At 43.7% G+C, this 21,010-nt stretch overlaps 1 protein-coding gene across 5 annotated transcripts in view; it reads left to right on the top strand.

Annotated features, from left to right (window-relative positions):
- Nucleotides 1-21,010, top strand: part of eepd1 (endonuclease/exonuclease/phosphatase family domain containing 1) — a 94,999-nt gene that overhangs the window by 27,285 nt on the left and 46,704 nt on the right. For all 5 annotated transcript variants that reach the window (XR_003983527.1, XR_003983528.1, XM_030411950.1 and 2 more), the window contains exon 3: nucleotides 15,472-15,523. Coding sequence is in view for 3 of the 5 variants with exons in the window: in XM_030411950.1 (XP_030267810.1) it covers nucleotides 15,472-15,523 (52 nt within the window). In the remaining 2 variants the exon portion in view is untranslated. The remainder of the gene's footprint in view (nucleotides 1-15,471; nucleotides 15,524-21,010) is intronic.

The raw sequence follows: 21,010 nt of genomic DNA, 5'->3' as shown, positions 1-21,010 counted from the left end.
CCCCAAACTGTTCCCACAAAGTTGGGAGCATGGAATTGTCCATCATCTCTTGGTATGCTGAAGCGTTCAGATTTCCTTTCACGGAACTAAGGGGCCAAGCCCAGCTCCTGAAAAACAACCCCACACCATAATCCTCCCTCCAACAAACTTTACACTTGGCACAATGCAGTCAGACAAGTATTGTTCTCCTGGCAACCGCCAAACCAAGACTTGTCCATCAGATTGCCAGATGGAGAAGCGTCATTCGTCACTCCAGAGACCGCCTCTCCACTGCTCTAGAGTCCAGTGGCAGCGTGCTTTACACCACTACATCCTACGCTTTGCATTGCACTTGTTGATGTATGGCTTGGATGCAGCTGCTCGACCATGGAAACCCATTCCATGACGCTCTCTACGCACTGTTCTTGAGCTAATCTGAAGGCCAGAGCCTTCTCCAGAACTGCACCCCGACTCTGGAACTCTCTCCCCCAGCCCATCCGTGACTCTCCATCACTTACCACATTTAAATCCCGCCTAAAAACCTACCTCTTCTCACAAGCCTACGATCTCCCCTACCCATAACTACATTCATTCCTGACCTCTTCCCCCGATCCCCCCCTCCTTCCACTCTCCTCACTCATCAGCCCCCCCACTGCTCTTCAATCCATCCCCCCACCTCTTAACTATTGTTGTACCTGTTTCCGTCTGTTTGTCTGCATTATCTACTCCATGCCCACCATTGCTTTTGTCTCCCTGTCATGCTTTGTCTTTTGTTATCCTTGTTTGCTACTTGGTGTATTAACTGTGTCTACTACATGTGTATCTGTGTATTACAAGTGTCTGCTATATCTCTGTAAGCGATTTGGGTCCTTGAAAAGCGCTATACTAAATTATATGAATTATTATTATTATTACATGAAGTTTGGAGGTCTGCAGAAAGTTGGCAACCTCTGCGCACTATGCGCCTCAGCATCCGCTGTCCCCGCTCCATCATTTTACGTGGTCTTCCACTTCATGGCTGAGTTGCTGTCGTTCCCAGTCGCTTCCACTTATAATACCACTGACAGTTGACTGTGGAATATTTAGGAGTAAGGAAATTTCACGACTGGAGGTGTTGCACAGGTGGCTACCTATCACAGTACCACACTGGAATTCACTGAGCTCCTGAGAGCATTCTTTTACAAATGTTTGTAGAAACAGTCTGCATGCCTAGGTGCTTGCTTTTAAATACCTGTGGCCATGGAAGTGATAAGGACACCTGATTTCAACTATTTGGATATGGAAGCAAATCTGTACCATAATTCAAATGAAATGGATTAACAGAAATGTTTTTTCATTTGCTGAATACAGTTGCATTTTTTTTTACTCTTAAGTAATAGTAAATCATCCAAATTGCATTTTCATTTTCTTCTTCAAGACTGCTCATTTTGTCACATAACTTAAAAGAAAACAAAGAGGAAATCACTTTTTCGTTTTCATGCCCTCCCACCGCAAAAAAGGGTACAAAATTCAATTTAAATTAGCAATACCAAGCAGCGCAGGAGAGTGACGTCAGGGGCCTCTCTTCTTCTGCAGCTCCCAGTCTGACCGACCGTGCTACGCATCTAATATGTTAGGGGGCGGTGTGCACAACAGTGCTGGCAGCACAACTTTTCCTTTTTTCTGTAAAACGCATTTCATATAACAATGAAATTAACTCGTTCCAGCCAGCAGCATCTTTGCCACATTCAGCTTTGATAAAACCACAACCTCATGAAATGGGGCCTTTCCAGGCAAAAAGGACATACCTCGTGCCAGCAAAGTTAGCTAGTTAGCTAGCTAACAGGAAAATACACTATTTGCTAGCACCCACAGCCGCCGTTGCTTTCAGTGCGGAGAAACTGACTTAAGTAGGTGAGCAACAGGAACGTACAAAGTTTGTTTTGCTTAAAACTTACCTTCATGGTTCCATATTCACGTTTTTCCCCATCTCAGTCAACAAAGTCCGCCAACCTAGTTGAAATATGGACCATGGATGTATAGTACGTGTCAGACGAAAGACCGCTCAAATGTGGGGAGGGGCTTTGACGTCATGCTCCGAATGCAGAGAAGGTTGCCAGATTCACTGATGTCACTCATTGTCACTTGGAAATATCAATTAAGCAATTTTTTCAGTGTCGCATTATCAATCTCTCCTCTAGTCTGGGCACCTTATTTAACAATGTTCGAAAAGAGGCCCGCTATCTCTGCTATCTCTATCTCTCTCTGTCTTTTCGAAACATCAAAGATATTGACTTGTCAGCCCTCTCTAATGGAATTGATGATTTTCCCAGCAGAGACAATTTATCTACCACGGATGAACTGATATCCTACTACAATCTCGGACTTCAGCGACTGCTAAATACACTTGCACCTCTGAAAACAAGGTCTGTTTCCTTTGCCCACTCTGCTCCTTGGTTTACACCAGCGCTACGCCAGCTCAAAACCAAAGGCCGTCGCCTGGAACGCCTTTATGTCAAAACCGGCCTAGCAGTGCACAAAGAAATGTATCATAATCACATACTCCAATACAAGGATGCTATTTCTCTAGCCAAAACCACATACTACTCAACCTTAATCAGGACAGCGGATGGGAACACTAGAGCCCTATTCTCAACCATCAACAATATCGTGAAACCAGCGGATGCTCGACCACCTCAGCTACTCACAGCTGCACAGTGTGATAACTTCAAGACCTTCTTCAATGCCAAAATGGAAAACATCCACCAGGCACTGACTGCTTCAAATAACTCTACACCCTCTCTGCCTTGTCCTCTTTCATAACTGATTTCATTCATTACTCACTGACTATCAGGAAACCTGGTGCGGACCCAAATGATTTGAACAACTTTTGTCCCATCTCAAACTTGCCATTTATCTCCAAAATACTCGAAAGAACTGTTGCAGCTCAACTAAACAACCATCCGTCTCACTACAACCTTTTTGAACAATTTCAGTCTGGCTTTCGTGCCCATCATAGCACTGAGACATCCCTCGTGAAATCACAAATGACCTTTTGATGGCATCTGACTCTGGCTTACTCTCCATCCTGGTTCTCCTCGACCTCTGCGCAGCCTTCGACACTGTCTCTCATGACGTCCCTCTGGACAGGCTGGCCTCCACTGGAATCACTGACATCCCTCTGGCTTGGCTGAAATCCTATCTCACTGGTCGCACACAATTTGTCCAATTCAAGAACCTAAGATCTTCCTCCTCTCCAGTCTCCAGCGGTGTTCCCCAGGGCTCTGTCCTTGGCCCCCTCCTGTTCACTATTTACCTTCTGCCCCTTGGACACATTCTCAGGAATTTCTATATTTAATTCCACTGCTATGCTGACGATACACAGCTTTATATCTCCACCAAGCCTACTTCCACTCTACCACCCACAGCTTTATCCAACTGCCTACTGGAGATTAAATCATGGATCTCACTCAACTTCCTTAAACTGAACAGTGACAGAACCGAGGTCCTCCTCGTTGGCACCAGATCCACCCTGGCATTCCATTGTCCTACCATCACCCCAGGTAAGGAGCCTGGGTGTCATCCTGGACGGCACCTTAACCTTTGAAGCCCACATCGATAATATTACCCAGTCTGCATACTTCCATCTACGCAACATCAACCGCCTCCGTCCCTCACTCACACCAGCCTGCACTGCCATTCTCGTAAACACCCTGGTTACATCTCGTCTGGACTACTGTAATTTTCTCCTCCATAATCTTCCTCGGAAATCACTCCATAAACTCCAACTGGTCCAGAGCCCAGCTGCGCGTATCATCACCAGAACTCCCTTTGCTGAACACATCACTCCAGCCCTGCAGCAACTCCATTTGCTCCCTATCAAATCTGGCATTGATAATTGATTCTACTCCTCACTTTCAAGATCCTTCATAACCTGGCACCATCATATCTCACTGAACTGATCCATACCCACACACCCTCCCGCACTCTCCGGTCCTCTTCTACCATCCAGCTCTTTACCACATCTGCCAACCTAACCACCATGGGGTCAAGAGCTTTCAGCCAATCTGCCCCCAGCCTATGGAACTCTCTCCCACTAGACATTTGCACTTCTGACACTGTCTCCACTTTTAAATCTCGCCTGAAAACACACTTATTCCGCGTGGCTTACTCTGTATCAGCCTAATCATATAATCACACACTTGCCTATTCTCCATTCCACTCTATTGTACTATTCTCACCCCGGAAGCTCAGCCCTGCCTAAGCCGGCCTGGTTGACTTCCTGTATGGTGAGGACTGCAGAGTCTGAAGCCTGCACACATTTTTGCCCATTCTCTATTCCACTCTATTGCACTATTCTCACCCTGGAAGCTCAACCTTGCCTAGCCCGACCCGGTTGACTTCCTGTATGGTGGGACTGCAGAGTCTGAACCCTGCACACACTGTTGCCCATTCTCTATTCCACTCTATTGCACTATTCTCACCACTGTAGCTCAGCCCTGCCTAACCTGGCCCGGTTGACTTCCTGTAAGATGAGGACTGCGGAATCTGAATCCTGCACACACTCCTCCCTATTCTTATCTATTGCACTTTTCTCACCCTGGAAGCTCAGCCCTGCCTAACCCGGCCCGGTTGACTACCAGTATGGTGAGGACTGCAGAGTCTGAATTCCGTGCCGAGCCGGCACCATGTAATTGCATCCTCTTACTTATCTATTTATTTGCACTAAATTGTCCTGTACTTTTGCAGTCTTTTGTTGTACTGCTGTTGTTATGTGTGGTGTCCTTAAGTGCTTTGAAAGGCGCCTTCAAATAAAATGCATTATTATTATTATTATTACAGAAGTTTATTACCATCTCATTTAGACTATACAAGCGTTCAGTCATCAGGCTGTGTGCTTTTTAAATGTGCCTGCTGTGGTGAACTGCAGCCTAGAACCCACTACAAAATCCTCAGAGGTGTTATGTTCATCTCCACTGCTGCTGCTTGTCATCACTTCTGATTATACAAACTTGTGCCTGCCCTCAGATTTGCCTTAATCTTACACATGCTGAAGCACACACTCTGTTTTGCTCCAGTATATTGTATTTGTGTCTGCAGCAGCAGGAGATATGGAGCCCATGAATTCATTTAATTGATGACAGGCTCTTTTGTCATTGTGACACTGAAGCATTAGACTTGATGTCACAGAGTTTGTATCCAACCTTTGACTCTCTTTTTGCCCTTGTGTGTGTCTGCTCTTATTTTAAGTAATACTATCTCCTACAGACACATCAAACTCTTATGACCTTTGATTGCCAGAAGTTTAATTAAAGCAGTAACTGCATAAATGAAACGGCATTGTCTTTCATGTTGTGATGACATGGGTGAAGTTCAGTTTAGTGTGTGCTGGGATTTAATCCCTGCCAGTAGAAACAGGTGGATCAGGATCTTAGCCAGTGGGTGTGAAGCAGGGAACTCTGTGAGAACTTCTTCCAGTGTGGAGAGTGATCGCATGTACAGGAGCAGAAAGAGGTCACAAGCAGAAAGTTTCAAGCAGAAGGTTTCTGCTTATGACCTCACCAGCTGTGAATGTGATATGAGGCTGTATGGTCGGGTGGAGAAGAATGACAGTAGAAGAGGGATTTGTAGGAAAACTGAAAGATTATTGATAATATTGTTCCATTTGTGAATATAGTTTCAATGGCATTGTTATGTAAAGAGTTGTTGTCCAAAAGGTAACATTTAGCTAAACTGGAAATAAATGCATTCTTGTTTTTTGTAAACAAACACGGTAATGTTTATATTCAGGTTAGTGCTTTAGCAAACATTTTTTTAATAACTTACGCTATCATGCCGTAGTTAAATCTTAACTAAGCTTTTTTGTGTTGTTTTATTCAGATTATTACAGACTTTATCAACTTTTAGGAGTTAACACTGCACTAATTAACAGTCAAACATGCTTTTTGATGCTACCCTACGTTAACCGAGAACAATGCCAATAAATTCTATATTCTGCACGTTAAGGGAAATTCTGGTGTAAATTTAATCCATGGTCTAATACAGTGGTTCTCAAATGGTGGGGCGCGCCCCCCTGGGGGGGCGCAGTGAGGTGTCAGGGGGGGGCGTGAGAGGCATGGCAGGACGCGAAGGTCTATTTCCACTGGATACTTGCCCGCTGCATTACGTCTCTGTCACACCAGCGGAGCCGATAGGTTTCATTTTCACTTTAGTCTATGTGTTAACTTCCACCAGCTGCGCTGCGCTGTCCTCTAGGGGGGGCATGACAAAAATTGAGAACCACTGGTCTAACACACCGTGACACCGAGTAAGACTCCCCTGAGAGATCAAGATTCCGACCACTAGCTTATGTAGTTTAACCAACCTCAGAAAAGGCTGCTCGATAACAATACACTGCAGTCTATACTAGAGCTGCACGATACTGAAAAGAACTTACATTGCGATTTTTTTTAACCCTGCGATATATATTGCGATGTGAAAAAGTACAGGAATTTTCATCAGATGACCAGAATAGCACTTTATTATGCTGCACTGCTGCTATCTTGTGGACAATTAACCTGCACTGATCTTACCTCTTTTTCTCAATGTTATGAGTAAGGCTTCTGTCTGTGTTTTAGAGATATTCTTATTGTTATCTATTATTGCTTGCTTTCATTGTGCTGGGACCTGAGTACATGTTTCATTCTATCATGTGTAAACGTGAATTGAATGACAGTGAACAAAACTTTGAACCTTTTAAGCTCTCCATCTTAAAATGGAACATTCTAGCTTCATAATTACATTAAGTAACTAACAATGAGTGATAAACAGGTTATTCAACGACTGAAATCTGTTTTTTGTTTTCGACGACAGTCAGATCTGGCTTTGCATTCGTTGTACTGAGCTGTGTGGCAGAGTCCTGCACAGGTACCCACACAATGTGGATGAAACGTGTGAAAAATAATGTACTGTGTCCGACACGGGTGCGGATCGGGTCGGATGCCTGGGCAGTGCGGGACTCTGTTATGTGGTACTGACGTATATGGTCAAACAAATTAGTTGTGTTACCTCTCGTTGTGGCACAGAACACGTGTTTGGTCAATATTATCCTTCTTGTAGCCGAAATAATTCCAGTAAACTGACGTTGCTTTTCTTTTTAGCACCAAGTCTTCGTTTTCCCGATTTTCTCTTGTTTGTTGCTCATTTTTCAATGTTGTTACCAGCGACTCACTCCATGTGCAGGGGCGTGGTCAGCTTCGGCACACTGAATTAGAACTAACGTGATTGGTGGATCACAGCACATGCAGAGTCTGCATGCACAGTCTGCACAGTGTGTGTCAGGTTCCTTTGAAATTAGATGAGTTAATTTGCCTCCTACATCGCAGGCCAAGCGATGTGACTATTGCACACCCATACATCGTGATGACGATGCGCAAACCATATATCGTACTGCTCTAGTCTATGCCTCGACCAAGAAACTGCCATCAAAAAGCCACTCATAGCCACAAATAATGCTCAGAAGAGCACCAAACTTCAGCTACAGTACAAATAGGGTCCCAGCACATAGTTAGAGGCATCAAACATCTGCTTGCTTTGCAGAAAGCTTTACAACTCAGCACTCTCCTTGGTTTGTGGGGATGTATATATATATATGTATGTATATATGTGTGTATATATATATATGTATGTATGTATGTATGTATGTATATGTGTATATGTGTGTATATATGTATATATATATATATATATATATATATATATATATATATATATATATATATATATATATATATATATATCCATCCATCCATCCATCCATTTTCATCCGCTTATCCGGAGCCGGGTCGCGGGGGCAGCTGCCTGAGCAGGGACACCCAGACTTCCCTCTCCCCGGATACTGCCTCCAGCTCTTCCGGGAGGACCCCAAGGCGTTCCCAGGCCAGCTGGGCGACATAGTCACACCAGCGTGTCCTGGGTCTTCCTCGGGGTCTCCTCCCGGAGGGACATGCCAGGAACATCTCCCGAGGGAGGCGTCCCAGGGGCATCCGAAACAGATGCCCGAGCCACCTCAGCTGGCTCCTCTCGATGTGGAGGAGCAGCGGCTCTACTCTGAGCTCCTCCCGGGTGACAGAGCTCTTCACCCTATCTCTAAGGGAGCGCCCTGCCACCCTGCGGAGGAAACTCATTTCGGCCGCTTGTATCCGGGATCTTATTCTTTAGGTCATGACCCAAAGTTCATGGCCATAGGTGAGGGTCGGAACGTAGATTGACTGACCGATACCGATACGACGGACCGATACAAAGACCACATTACTGCGGCCGCTGCACCGATCCGTCTGTCAATCTCACGCTCCATCCTTCCCTCACTCGTGAACAAGACCCCAAGATACTTAAACTCCTCCACTTGAGGCAGGAACTCTCCTCCCACCTGGAGGGAGCAGGCCACCTTTTTCCGGTCGAGAACCATGGCCTCGGATTTGGACGTGCTGATTCTCATCCCAGCCGCTTCGCACTCGGCTGCAAACCGCCCCAGGACATGCTGGAGGTCCCGGCTCGAAGGAGCCAACAAGACCACATCATCCGCGAAAAGCAGAGATGAGATCCATTGGCTCCCGAACCAGATCCCCTCCGGCCCGTGGCTGCGCCTAGAAATTCTGTCCATAAAAGTAATGAACAGAACCGGTGACAAAGGGCAGCCCTGCCGGAGTCCAACATGTACTGGGAACAGGTCTGACTTACTGCCGGCAATGCGAACCAAGCTCCTGCTCCGGCAGTACAGGGACCGTACGGCCCTTAACAGAGGGCCCCCGACCCCGTACTCCCGGAGCACCCCCCACAGTATGCCACGAGGGACACGGTCGAATGCCTTCTCCAAGTCCACAAAACACATGTGGACTGGTTGGGCAAACTCCCATGAACCCTCGAGCACCCTGCGGAGGGTATAGAGCTGGTCCAGTGTTCCACGGCCAGGACGAAAACCGCATTGTTCCTCCTGGATCCGAGGTTCGACTATCGGCCGAATTCTCCTCTCCAGTACCCTGGAATAGACTTTCCCGGGGAGGCTGAGGAGTGTGATCCCCCGATAGTTGGAACACACCCTCCGGTCCCCCTTTTTAAATAGGGGGACCACCACCCCGGTCTGCCAGTCCAGAGGCACTGTCCCCGACTGCCACGCGATGCTGCAGAGACGTGTCAGCCAAGACAGCCCCACAACATCCAGAGACTTGAGGTACTCAGGGCGGATCTCATCCACCCCCGGTGCTTTGCCACTGAGGAGCTTACGGACTACCTCAGTGACTTCGGCTTGGGTGATGGATGGGTCAACCTCTGAGTCCCCAGCCTCTGCTTCCTCTATGGAAGGCGTGTCAGCGGGATTGAGGAGATCCTCGAAGTATTCCTTCCACCGCCCGACGATGTCCCCAGTCGAGGTCAACAGCTCCCCACCTCCACTGTAAACAGTGTTGGTGGAGGACTGCTTCCCCCTCCTGAGGCGCCGGATGGTTTGCCAGAATTTCTTCAAGGCCGACCGGTAGTCCTCCTCCATGGCCTCCCCGAACTCTTCCCAGACTCGAGTTTTTGCTTCCGAGACTGCCCGTGCTGACGCACGCTTGTCCTGCCGGTACCCGTCAGCTGCCTCAGGAGTCCCCCGGGCCAGCCAGGCCCGGTAGGACTCCTTCTTCAGCTTGACAGCAACCCTTACTTCCGGGGTCCACCACCGGGTTCGGGGATTGCCGCCGCGACAGGCACCGGAGACCTTAAGGCCACAGCTCCGGACAGCCGCTTCAACAATGGAGGTGGAGAACATGGTCCATTCGGACTCAATGTCCCCAGCCTCCCTCGGGATCTGGTCAAAGCTCTCCCGGAGGTGGGAGTTAAAGATCTCCCTGGCAGAGGGTTCTGCCAGACATTCCCAGCAGACCCTCACGATACGTTTGGGTCTGCCAGGTCTGTCCAGCTTCCTCCCCCGCCAGCGGATCCAACTCACCACCAGGTGGTGATCAGTTGACAGCTCAGCCCCTCTCTTCACCCGAGTGTCCAAGACATACGGCCGATGTATATATATGTATGTGTATATATATATATGTATGTGTATATATATATATATGTGTATGTGTATATATATATATATATATGTATATGTGTATATATATATATGTATATGTGTATATATATATGTATATGTGTATATATATGTGTATATATGTGTATATGTATATATGTATATGTGTATATATATGTATATGTGTATATATATGTATATGTGTATATATATGTATATGTATATATATATGTATGTGTGTGTATATATGTATATGTATGTGTGTATATATGTATATGTGTATATATATATATGTGTGTATATATATTTATGTGTATATATATCCCCCCATAAGACGAGGTCAGGAACAGCATGCTGTTCAATGCTAAGTCTCCGTTCACGGAGCTCTGTAATGGTTGGACCAGATTTGTTCGCGTCTTCGGTACTGGCAAGTCAAGGGTTGCTTGAGCAATGAAGCTGCATGTTTAAATCGACCGAAGTTCTCCTTTAAAGAAGCAAATTTAGAGAGAGAGGGGGGAGACAAAGCTAACAGAATAAATTAGACAGAAAAGACATAGCATCACTGTGGCAGCGCCCTGGACAATGCATCCGCCAAGACATTTTCGACACCCTTGGTATGACCGATGTCCAAATCGTACGGTTGGAGGAAAAGACACCATCTCATAAGGCGCTTTGGATTTTGCAGGGAACGTAGGAAGGTAATGGGGTTGTGATCAGTATACACCACGAGAGGCTCAACTCCACCCCCCACATAAACCTCGAAGTTCTGCAAGGCCCAGATTAAAGCCAACGCCTCCTTCTCCACAATGGAATAATTCAACTGATAGGAATTGAACTTGCTAGAAAAGAAACTGACAGGATGGTCAACGCCATCATCCCCAGTCTGCAACAGTACTGCTCCAGCAACTATCTTGCTAGCATCAACCTGCAACTTAAATGGCTTTCCTAAAATTGGAGCAGCCAAAACAGGGGCAGAAGAAATCAAGGCCTTGACTTCCTCAAATGCACGCTGACATGGGGGTGTCCACTTGAACTTTATCTTTGAGCTGAGACGGTTTATAAGGGGAGCAGCTACAGCAGAGAAGTTTCTACAGAAAGCTCGATAATAACCTACCATACCCAAAAAACGCATCAGTTCTTTTTTAGTAGTTTGTTGGGGAAATTGATCAATAACCCGGACCTTTTCCCTTACAGGACAGACCTGCCCCTGACCAACTACCTTACCCAAACATGTCACTACAGCACTAGCAAAGTCACACTTTGCCAGGTTTATAGTCAGATTTGCCCATGCCAGTCTGTCAAACAGTGCCTTGATTCGCTGTACATGGTTTTCCCATTTATCACTGTAGACGACCACATCACCTAAATACACAGCACATCTTTCTAGACCGTCAACCACTCTATTCATCAGTCTCTGAAAAGTAGCAGGCCAAATGGCATCACTTTATGGGTCATTCTACGAAAACGTGCCATTTTGTGTCTCTTACACAAAATCTACCCCATTAAGCTGTATTAACATCAAAATATTTACAAATGTAGGCCTAGTTGGTATGATATGGTAAACAAACCATCTTCATTTTGAAAATTTATACATTGATATATTGTTTTTAATTTTAAAGATTTTTGTATCGTATATCTTTTAAACATGGTAAAAATGGCTTGTCCCTCTGTAACATTTTTCTATTAGAACAGGCTTTTAAAGAGGACATAACCAAATTATGTGAAAAAAACTTTGATTTATGAAAAGCCTTAATTGTTAGTTAACCTATGACGCATGTATTTTATTCTTGACCAATTTGGAATATTGAAAAAAATAACATTTTAGTACTGTCCTATGTTTTACGTCAAATGCGTTACTTTGGATAAACACGCCCCCTCAGGGACAATGAGCATCCCAGAAGTGAATCATTTTCAGGAAGTAACATCATCTGCCTTTTAACAGGAAGCTGCCAAACAGACAAGTCAGTGCTCCTCTCTTTTAAACTGTCTGATTTGAAGTGTTGAATAAACATTTTCATAAAGCAAGCATCACTGCATGAAAAGTGGGATTTAAGGCCCCGTAAACGCCCGGAAATCTCCCTAATTTTCGGCAGTTGACGACAATTTACAGGCTGTGAACATGGCGTTTGTGTGTGCCGAAAATTGTCGGAAACAAACCATGACGTCAGCGGCGCTCCCGGAGGTGCGAACGCCTCTAATTTGCATATGAATAGCAGCGAAACCACGCCTGGCCAGAGAATGTGTGGGCTGGCTTGAATATCCTCACTCAGTATTGGATGAAACCACTACTCATAAACAAGCAAAATCACTCGTCATTGGTCACCATGGGTCATTATAAATGTAAACCCCGGTGGGAATATATATATATGTATATATATATATATATATATATGTATATATATATATATATATATATGTATATATATATATGTATGTATATGTATATATATATATATATATATATATATATATATATATATATATATATATATTTATAAAATATAAAACTGCTAATAAAACTCTTTCTTTGAATAAACAACTCCTTCCTGGCAAATGTTCCTTTCCTCAGTAAATTCATTAATATCATTGATGATATCATAAATATAAATGAATGAATAAATCATATAAATATAAATATATAAACATAATAAATATATATATATATCTATATATATATATATATATATATATATATATATATATATATATATATATATATATATATATATATATATATATATTATGTTTCTATATTTATATTTAGAGCAGCGATAAACCTCCGTGTCCCTCTGCGGCAGCGAAGCTCCGTCCGTCGGCGACATTCTTCGTGGCGACCCGGCAAAGCTTCTCCCGTCAGCGCAGACGTCCTCTCGACAATGGCCGGGCCGCTAGCCTAGCTCCTGCTAGCTAGCTTAGCTCCTGCTAGCTAGCTTAGCCGAACTTGCTTCGTGCCCAATAAAACACAAACACTTCGACTGCGATGTAGAGTCCAACTCACACACTCACAGCACGTCGTCCAACAACAGTTCACAGTCTGTTAGTGATAAAACACGACGCACACAGTCCACTGTCAGCGGCTCAACGCCATTAACTCTCCGCTCCTTCTTCCTCGTCACTCACGCTCCGGTCTACCCGGAAGTGTAAAAACTCTTACAGGTCATGAACTCTCACACGCAATAAGAATTACTTTTCAACTGCTTTTAAAACATTCAGAACCCATGAATTATTTTAATATCTTGGTTATCTCAAAATATTTCATGCAAATTTTAACTTCTTAACAACTGGCCTTTTATCTTTAAAGGAGAACTTCGGTCGATTTAAACATGCAGCTTCATTGCTCAAGCTACCCTTGACTTGCCAGTACCGAAGATGCGAACAAATTTGGTCCAACCATTACAGAGCTCCGTGAACGGAGACGTAGCATTGAACGCTAACAGCATGGGGTCAGAACTTTAGACTGTGTTTTAAGCGTCTTAACATGCTCCACATCTCACACCAAAAGTTATGCAACATCAGCAGACACCTTAGCACACAGCACTGTAGCGTGTATGACTCAAAATGAATAAAAAAGTAGTTAAAACAATGTGTTTGTGCAAGGAGCTACTTACCTGTTTGTTGACATCGGCGTCTTCCGGTAGCTAGACTAAACTAGCTGATCCGTCGAGCGTGCATTTACTCCCTCACTGGCGGAGACGGAAACGTAATCCAGCATTTTCGTGTTTATGTTCATAATGTACATGTCCATGTTACAGCCTGTCATGAGCCATGAGCCTTACAATAGCCTGTTAAGCCTGTTAAGTGCACACTCGATGGATATGCTAGTTTGGTCTAGCTACCGGAACACACGGATGTCAACAAACAGGTAAGTAGCTCCTTGCACAAACACACTGTTTTAACTACTTTTTTATTCATTTTGAGTCATACACGCTACAGTGCTGTGTGCTAAGGTGTCTGCTGATGTTGCATAACTTTTGGTGTGAGATGTGGAGCATGTTAAGACGCTTAAAACACAGTCTAAAGTTCTGACCCCGTGCAGTTAGCGTTCAATGCTACGTCTCCGTTCACGGAGCTCTGTAATGGCTGGATCAAATTTGTTCGCGTCTTCGGTACTGGCAAGTCAAGGGTAGCTTGAGCAATGAAGCTGCATGTTTAAATCGACCGAAGTTCTCCTTTAACTTGTTCCCAGGAGAGAGAGAGAGAGAGAGAGAGAGAGAAAAGAATAAATAATCTTTTTTATATAACATTGGCCATTGCTAATGCCATACACAGTAATTAATCTAGCATACTTTCATTAAATAAATCCATTCAAGCTCAAATATAAGGGTCTATAATTAGGCTATACTGAGCCTGATCTATTTATACCAGAGATTTTCTTAAAATGAAGTTAACACCTCTTAGAAAAAGGTCACCGGGGGTAAAACTCCCCCTGCAACCCTGATTTGCATTTGTATAGCTCACAGCATTTTCATTTACATGTTAAAGCCTCCCCTAGAATCAGGGGGAGGGGGGTCATTGGGGGACAACTGAGGCCCACGTCAATTTCCGACAATTTACGTCAGTTTTCAGTGTTGCCTGCAAATTGCCGCGTGCAGCCGCAAACCTGAAATTCCACGTCAATCTACAGTGCCGCATACTGATGAAAATCCCACTTTTCATGCAGTGCATATTTGCCCTTTCTTATGTTGTTAAAAGTATTCAGAACATGAAAAAAAATACATTAAGGTACATTTAGAACAGAAAAAAATGTGCCAAAAATGTTTTGATTAATATGCGATCAATCGCGAGTTAACTATGGACAAAATGCGATTAATCGCGATTAAAAAAAATAATTGTTTGACAGCCCTAATATATATATGTGTATAAATTCAAGGGCCAATTGCTAAAATTACTTACTTGTATGCCGTCTTTTCAATTAAAGTTGTCTTTATCATCATTTCGCCAGCAGAGCTGAACAGCTCTACACATGCAACTCTTACAAACAGTTGGTTTGTAAAACAAGCAACCAGTGGTGGAGCAGATGTAGCAGACTCTGAGCCATAATTGCCCCATCAGAAGTTGGCTGTTGCAGCTGCAGTATCTCTGCAGTATCGACTAGACTGTCTAGTCCACTCTACCTAACGAGCCCAGAGACACTCCAACAGTGAAGAAAGGCTGCAGAGGATGAGTGATGAGTGTTTATCTGCAAAGCTACTACTACTACTATTACTAGCTGAAAACACAGACTACATATAATATACCTGACTTTAATTGAATACATACACAGACTACATAAAATATACCTGACTTTAATTGAATACAAATGTACAGAGTGACTTTAACAGTTTTACTTGCTGGTCACAACAGTCAAATATGATTCAGCCAATTTAACAGTTTGTAGTTAGTGGATGTCAGTGGCTTGGTGTGGATATGTTGGTAAATACGCAGTCAAAATGTGAATGTGTAAATATAAAACTTTTCTCTTTCTCTCTTTCCAGCATCAAGTTACTGGCAGTGCAGGGCCTGCTGGAGCGGGAGGCTCTTGATAAGGTACAGTGGAGCTATCTGCCTGGGTCACACTGGTTAATTGGAAGGACTGCTGCTGTATGTGCTGAAGGCTGCTTTGACATGCAGCATTTTAAATCAAACTAGACAACTTTACATTTTCTGAAGAAAATGCATAGGAATGCGGTTGGTCTGCTGCGATCTGCCGCCATCGCTCATGGCAAGTGATGTGTGCAATAATCGATAGCTTTCTAGGGGTAGATTTCTCACAAATTTCTGCGTGCATAGTGTAAAGCAGAGGGAGCTTCTAGTAGCTTGCAGAGTAGTGCAAAAGCTGGCTCTTCCTTGATGAAAAGGAATACATGGTAAGCCAGGGATTTAACCCAACAGTGTCCTTTATTTAGTACTACCCATTTCCATTTCGTAATGTTCTTGATTGCCATGGTTGAGGAGGTGAATGGGGACGAATGTTCCAAATACTTTGAAGTGATAAGAATATAATACAGTATAGCGTAAAAGCAAGCAATGTAATGTATCACATACCAAGAGGTCGAGACTAGAAAATCCAAATGCTGAGTCAGCATTCACACTAATCATAAAGACTTATAATGTCAATCAGTACATCTCCATGCACACTTAGGTTGAGCCACAGTCAGAGCTTGATTAGGCTATTAAGTTGGACTTCTGCCATTATCCCAGTGTACAATTTATTGATGGAAGTATGTCTGACTACACCTCAGCAGGTGGCGATAGGCACCATTTCAGCTAGTTGCTACTGGACCTTCATCCAGTTGGTCAATTACATTACATACCAAAATAGTTAAGAAGCAGCAAATGGGCTGCACAACTCACAGTGAAAACATGGATGACTTTTATGGATTTATGTCATGGATAACTTCTGGGTCAATGCCTGGACTGTGGTGCATGCAGGCGCCAAGGTCAGTACAGGTCTGAAGGTGTATACATTAAAGAGTAAATCAACTTCCAACTGCATCAGTCAGTGTTATTTAATGTGTTGCTGTTATGCAAATGCTCCCCCTTTCCTTCCAATGTTTCATTATCTCTCTGTCTCCCAAGTGTCTTCTATTTCTAGACTCACGTTTGTGTTCAAACTGTGTTAAAGCTCTCATGTGTTGTACTATAAATATGACCGCAGTGGTTATCAGTAACCAGGATACATTGGAATTGTCTTTGATTAAGATTCATTGACACAAATGACAAAGAAACATAAAGCTGAAGCTTTCTACGTTATTGAGCAATAGAGGATGTTTGTGCTCAACTGCAGTCTAGTCCACCTTGTTAAATTTGTTCACTACATGACTCGCTGATCCAATAAGAGGAAAATCTAAATGAACAACAGTAAACACATTTATTCGCCACAGGTGTGTTAATTATTTGGACATTATCTGCTTTACAATGGGAAATGGACTTGCATTACTACCACTCAAAGCACGTAGTAACACTTATCATATTCACCAATTCACACGCACATTCACACACTCATGGCAGAGACTGAGTGATGAAAGGTGCCATCCTGCCCATCAGGGTTGATGCCACCCTTCCTAACCAAAGAGCCCCAAAATGTGTCTTTGCTTGGGCATCCACAAACACTCCCACACTGATGGTACAGCCATCTGGGCCAATTTTGACACTTGCAGTGGGGGATCAAACCTCCAACCTTATCATAGTAGTTCAATTTCAAGTTTTTATTGGTGGTTCATAGTTAGTCAAAACGAAATCAAAACAGGAGCTAGGATGTCCATCTTTCAAACAAAAAGGTGGATCCAATGTCAGGTCTTACACCGGTTCCCAATTGTTTAGCACTTAAATCCCCACTGAACACAACTACCCAGCCTAATCGTCTCACCTGGGCAACTGGCTTGATAAGCCCCACCAAAACCAGCCAGCCAAATCAAAACGGAATTGATACCTACAGAAGCCTACCCTTTAACTAAACACTCACATAAAATAATGATAATTATTATAATCTGTTAAAAATGGGAGATGGAGTCATTCCTGGTACCCCTTTGCAGATCCCTGTTGTACTAGTAAATGTATGTGCATCCAGTTTTTGATAATATTGCATTTGCCAACAGTTTACTCAGTAAGATTTGCCTCACTTTCTGGTACTTTGAAGGCACTTAAATTGGGTTATTGATCCATCCTTATAACACTCTGCCCCCAGTGTTTAGCCTCCCTCTGCTATGGCGAATTATTTTGCAGTTGTCATGTTTGTGAATGGTTGTGCTGATCCCTGGAGATACAAACAGCCTAAGTCTTATGAGTATTCATTCTTTTCATATGTACACCTTTTTTATTCCTTTCTGTATCGATTATTTTTTCATGTACATTGCTGCCTAAGGTTATTTGTGAGTCTTGAGTCTTTTGCAGAAGATGGCGGGTGACTCTGCTGTCCCATAAAGCTAAATCAGATTAACTTTTTTAAAGCTACACTTGAATTAGACCATTAGTGTACTTTAAATCTGTCTTCTGTACTATATAAACTGTGCTTTAACTCCAATCTGAATTCAACCACTTATCTACTCAAGATGCAGAGCATTAACTTCTGTGCTCACGTGGCTCTATACAAGCACAGCGACAAGGCAAGCTGCCTCCCATTTAATCCCCTAGATTCTTCCTTTAAAATGTTATCCCTGTCGGGGATTTATGATACCTTTTTAATCATTTTACTCATACTCATATACGTCAGAGTTCCCATCATACAGGCCAGTATGACCCAGTATTTAGATTAATTAGTGACTCCTTCAGTTGCATCTGAGACTGCAGATGGCCTTAACTCTCCTCTCACTCTTGACAAGTTTATTCAAGCAACCAGTTCTATGCAGAGCAGCAACGCCCCAGACGTTTGTTCGGCTGTTTGTTTGTTTTTTGCCAAACTGGCCCCTCTGCTTTTATCTTTGTTAATCTAAATATGTATCGGCTAACTGTTTATAATCATATCGATGCAGTTATAATGTGTTGTGACTCACCATGCATCCTGGAAAATTACAAAGTTATATTTTTTGTTCTAAATTACACAATTAGATTACATAACATAATTAAATAGCAGACCATGTCTGACCCACTCACTTGGGGGGTGGATGCTGTTTTCTGGGGGAAAGTTCACCAAAGTCTTGGTCAAAGAGCTGACAGTCGTGGTGACTTTTTGCAATACAAGTTGCTAGAGGCAGTAACTACAACAACTCTATAGTGGAAGGTGACAAAGACACAGCGAGTTAAAAATTTTTGCTCTGAATAGCATCACAGAGCCTGTGGGTCCTCTCCCACGGGTTATGCTTGGATGATGTGTTTTTGACTGATTTTGTGGCCTCTGATCACAACGCAGTACTTTTCATGGCCCCTGACCTTTCTCCAGTCCCTACACCCACCTCACAAATCCACTCTCGTCCTCTCAGCTCACTCTCTGCTCCAACTTTCTGCCATGCCTTTTCTTCAATGCGTGGTGCTCTCAGTAACCATCTACAACTCCCTCTGCCTAGATGAATTGGACAGTGATTTCAATGACTCCTGCACTACTATTTTAGACTCTATTGCTCCCGTAAGATACAAAAAGAAGACTCCTTCTTCATGTCCTTAGTTAAGTGACGAGCTTACGCTTTTAAAGAGACAGTGCAGGAAAGCAGAGGGAAAATGGAAACAGGACAAGCAGAGTGGCTTCCTCGCTTCCCTTAAAGGTCTCATGTCGTCTTATCAGCATGCTGTCAAAGTGGCTAGAAACACGTATTTCGCTAACCTGATTGCTAACCAGGGCCATAATCCCAGAGTACTTTTTGAAACTATTGATTCTGTGACTCGACCTGCACCCAGCCAGGCTCCTGACCCCCCTCCAGAGAAATGCGAAGAAATTCTTCTTCATTTTGTAAATAAGATCGTGCAGATCCGGCAGCAGTTTCGCACTGCTCTTAGAGAAGCTGATGCAGACTCACACCTCCATTTTCCCTTAACTAATTTTAACAAAATTTCTCCCTGGAGCGCATAGTTGCAGCATTAAAATCTTCCACCTGCCTCTCAAATTGCTTGCCCACTTGGTTTTTAAAAACTGTTTCAGACGGTTGGCCCTGATGTTTAAGCTATTGTTAACCTCTCTCTGTCCACTGGCACTTTTCCATCCTGTTTTAAACACGCCCTGGTCTATCCACTTTTAAAATACCCCACTTTGGATGCCTCAGTTTTGAATAATTTTAGACCGATCTCCAAGTTGCCATTTTTATCAAAGGTTTTAGAAAAGGTCGTCTCTATTCAGCTCATTGCCTTTTTTGACAACAATTAATTGTTTGAGAAGTTCCAATCAGGCTTTCGCTCCCAGCACAGCACTGAGACTGCTCTTATCAAGGTCACAAATGACTTGTTGCTGGCGGCTGACTCGGGGCTCTGTTCAATTTTAATTTTACTCGATCTCAGCTCAGCCTTTGATACAGTGGACCATGATACCCTAATTAGCCGTCTTGAACACCTTATTGGCATCAGTGGTGTGGCACTCGAGTAGTTCAAGTCTTATTAAATAGGTCCTTCTCTGTGTCTCTTGGTGATGCCTGTTCCTCTCATGCTCCCCTTTTCTGTGGGGTCCCCCAGGGGTCAATTCTGGGGCCCCTCCTTTTTTCCATTTACATGTTACCCCTGGGGAGAATCATTCAAAGGCACAACATGAATTTTCATTTATTAGAGATGACACCCAGTTATATGTACTGTTGAAGCCTGGTTCCTCAGATGTTTCCCATCTTCTCTCATGCCTGGCAGATATAAAAACATGGATGTCCAACAACTTTCTCCAGCTAAATTATTCAAAAACAGAGGTTATCCTTTTCCCTCCATCTAGCTCCAGCACCTGCATTCTCAACAGTCTCCCCTCTACCTTGGTTTCCAGAAAGAAGCTCGTAACCAAGGTACTTCAATCCTGTTTTGGACAGCTGAGACAGCTAACAAGAATTCCTTTCTTTCCTCTTTTTCACCGACCTGGAGAAGGTTGTCCATGCTTTTATCTCTTCTAGACTAGATTACTGTAATACCCTGTACTCTGTGATCAGCAAGGCAAACATCCGTAGATTGCAACTTATTCAGAATGCTGCTGCCAGGCTTCTTACAGGTACAAAGAGAAGTGACCATATCTCTCCAACCCTTGCTGCTCTCCACTGGCTGCCTGTGAGGTTTAGAATTGATTTTACGATTTTACTACTTGTTTTTAAAGCCCTGAATGGTCAGGCTCCTGCCCATATCCGTGACCTGCTTTTACCCTACAAGCCTGAATGCTGCCTGAGATCCGCCGGCACAGCTTTACTTATAATCCCGAGGTCCTGTCTCATTACAAAAGGTGACCGGGCCTTCGCTGTCGGTGCTCCACAGCTTTGAAACTCCCTGGCCGGCGATCTCAGGCAGGCTAGCTCAGTGACTTCTTTTAAATCTCTTCTAAAGACTCACTCCCTTGATTGACCTTCTCTTCATTAGGGCCGAGCAGGTCGCAGACCTGTGAGGTCCCTATTGTAATTGCATGAATTATTAGGGCCCGAGCAGGTC

The sequence above is a fragment of the Sparus aurata genome, chromosome 3 (assembly GCF_900880675.1).
Source record: "Sparus aurata chromosome 3, fSpaAur1.1, whole genome shotgun sequence".
Taxonomy (NCBI): Eukaryota; Metazoa; Chordata; class Actinopteri; order Spariformes; family Sparidae; genus Sparus; species Sparus aurata.
This window is presented reverse-complemented; position numbering and strand designations above follow the sequence as displayed.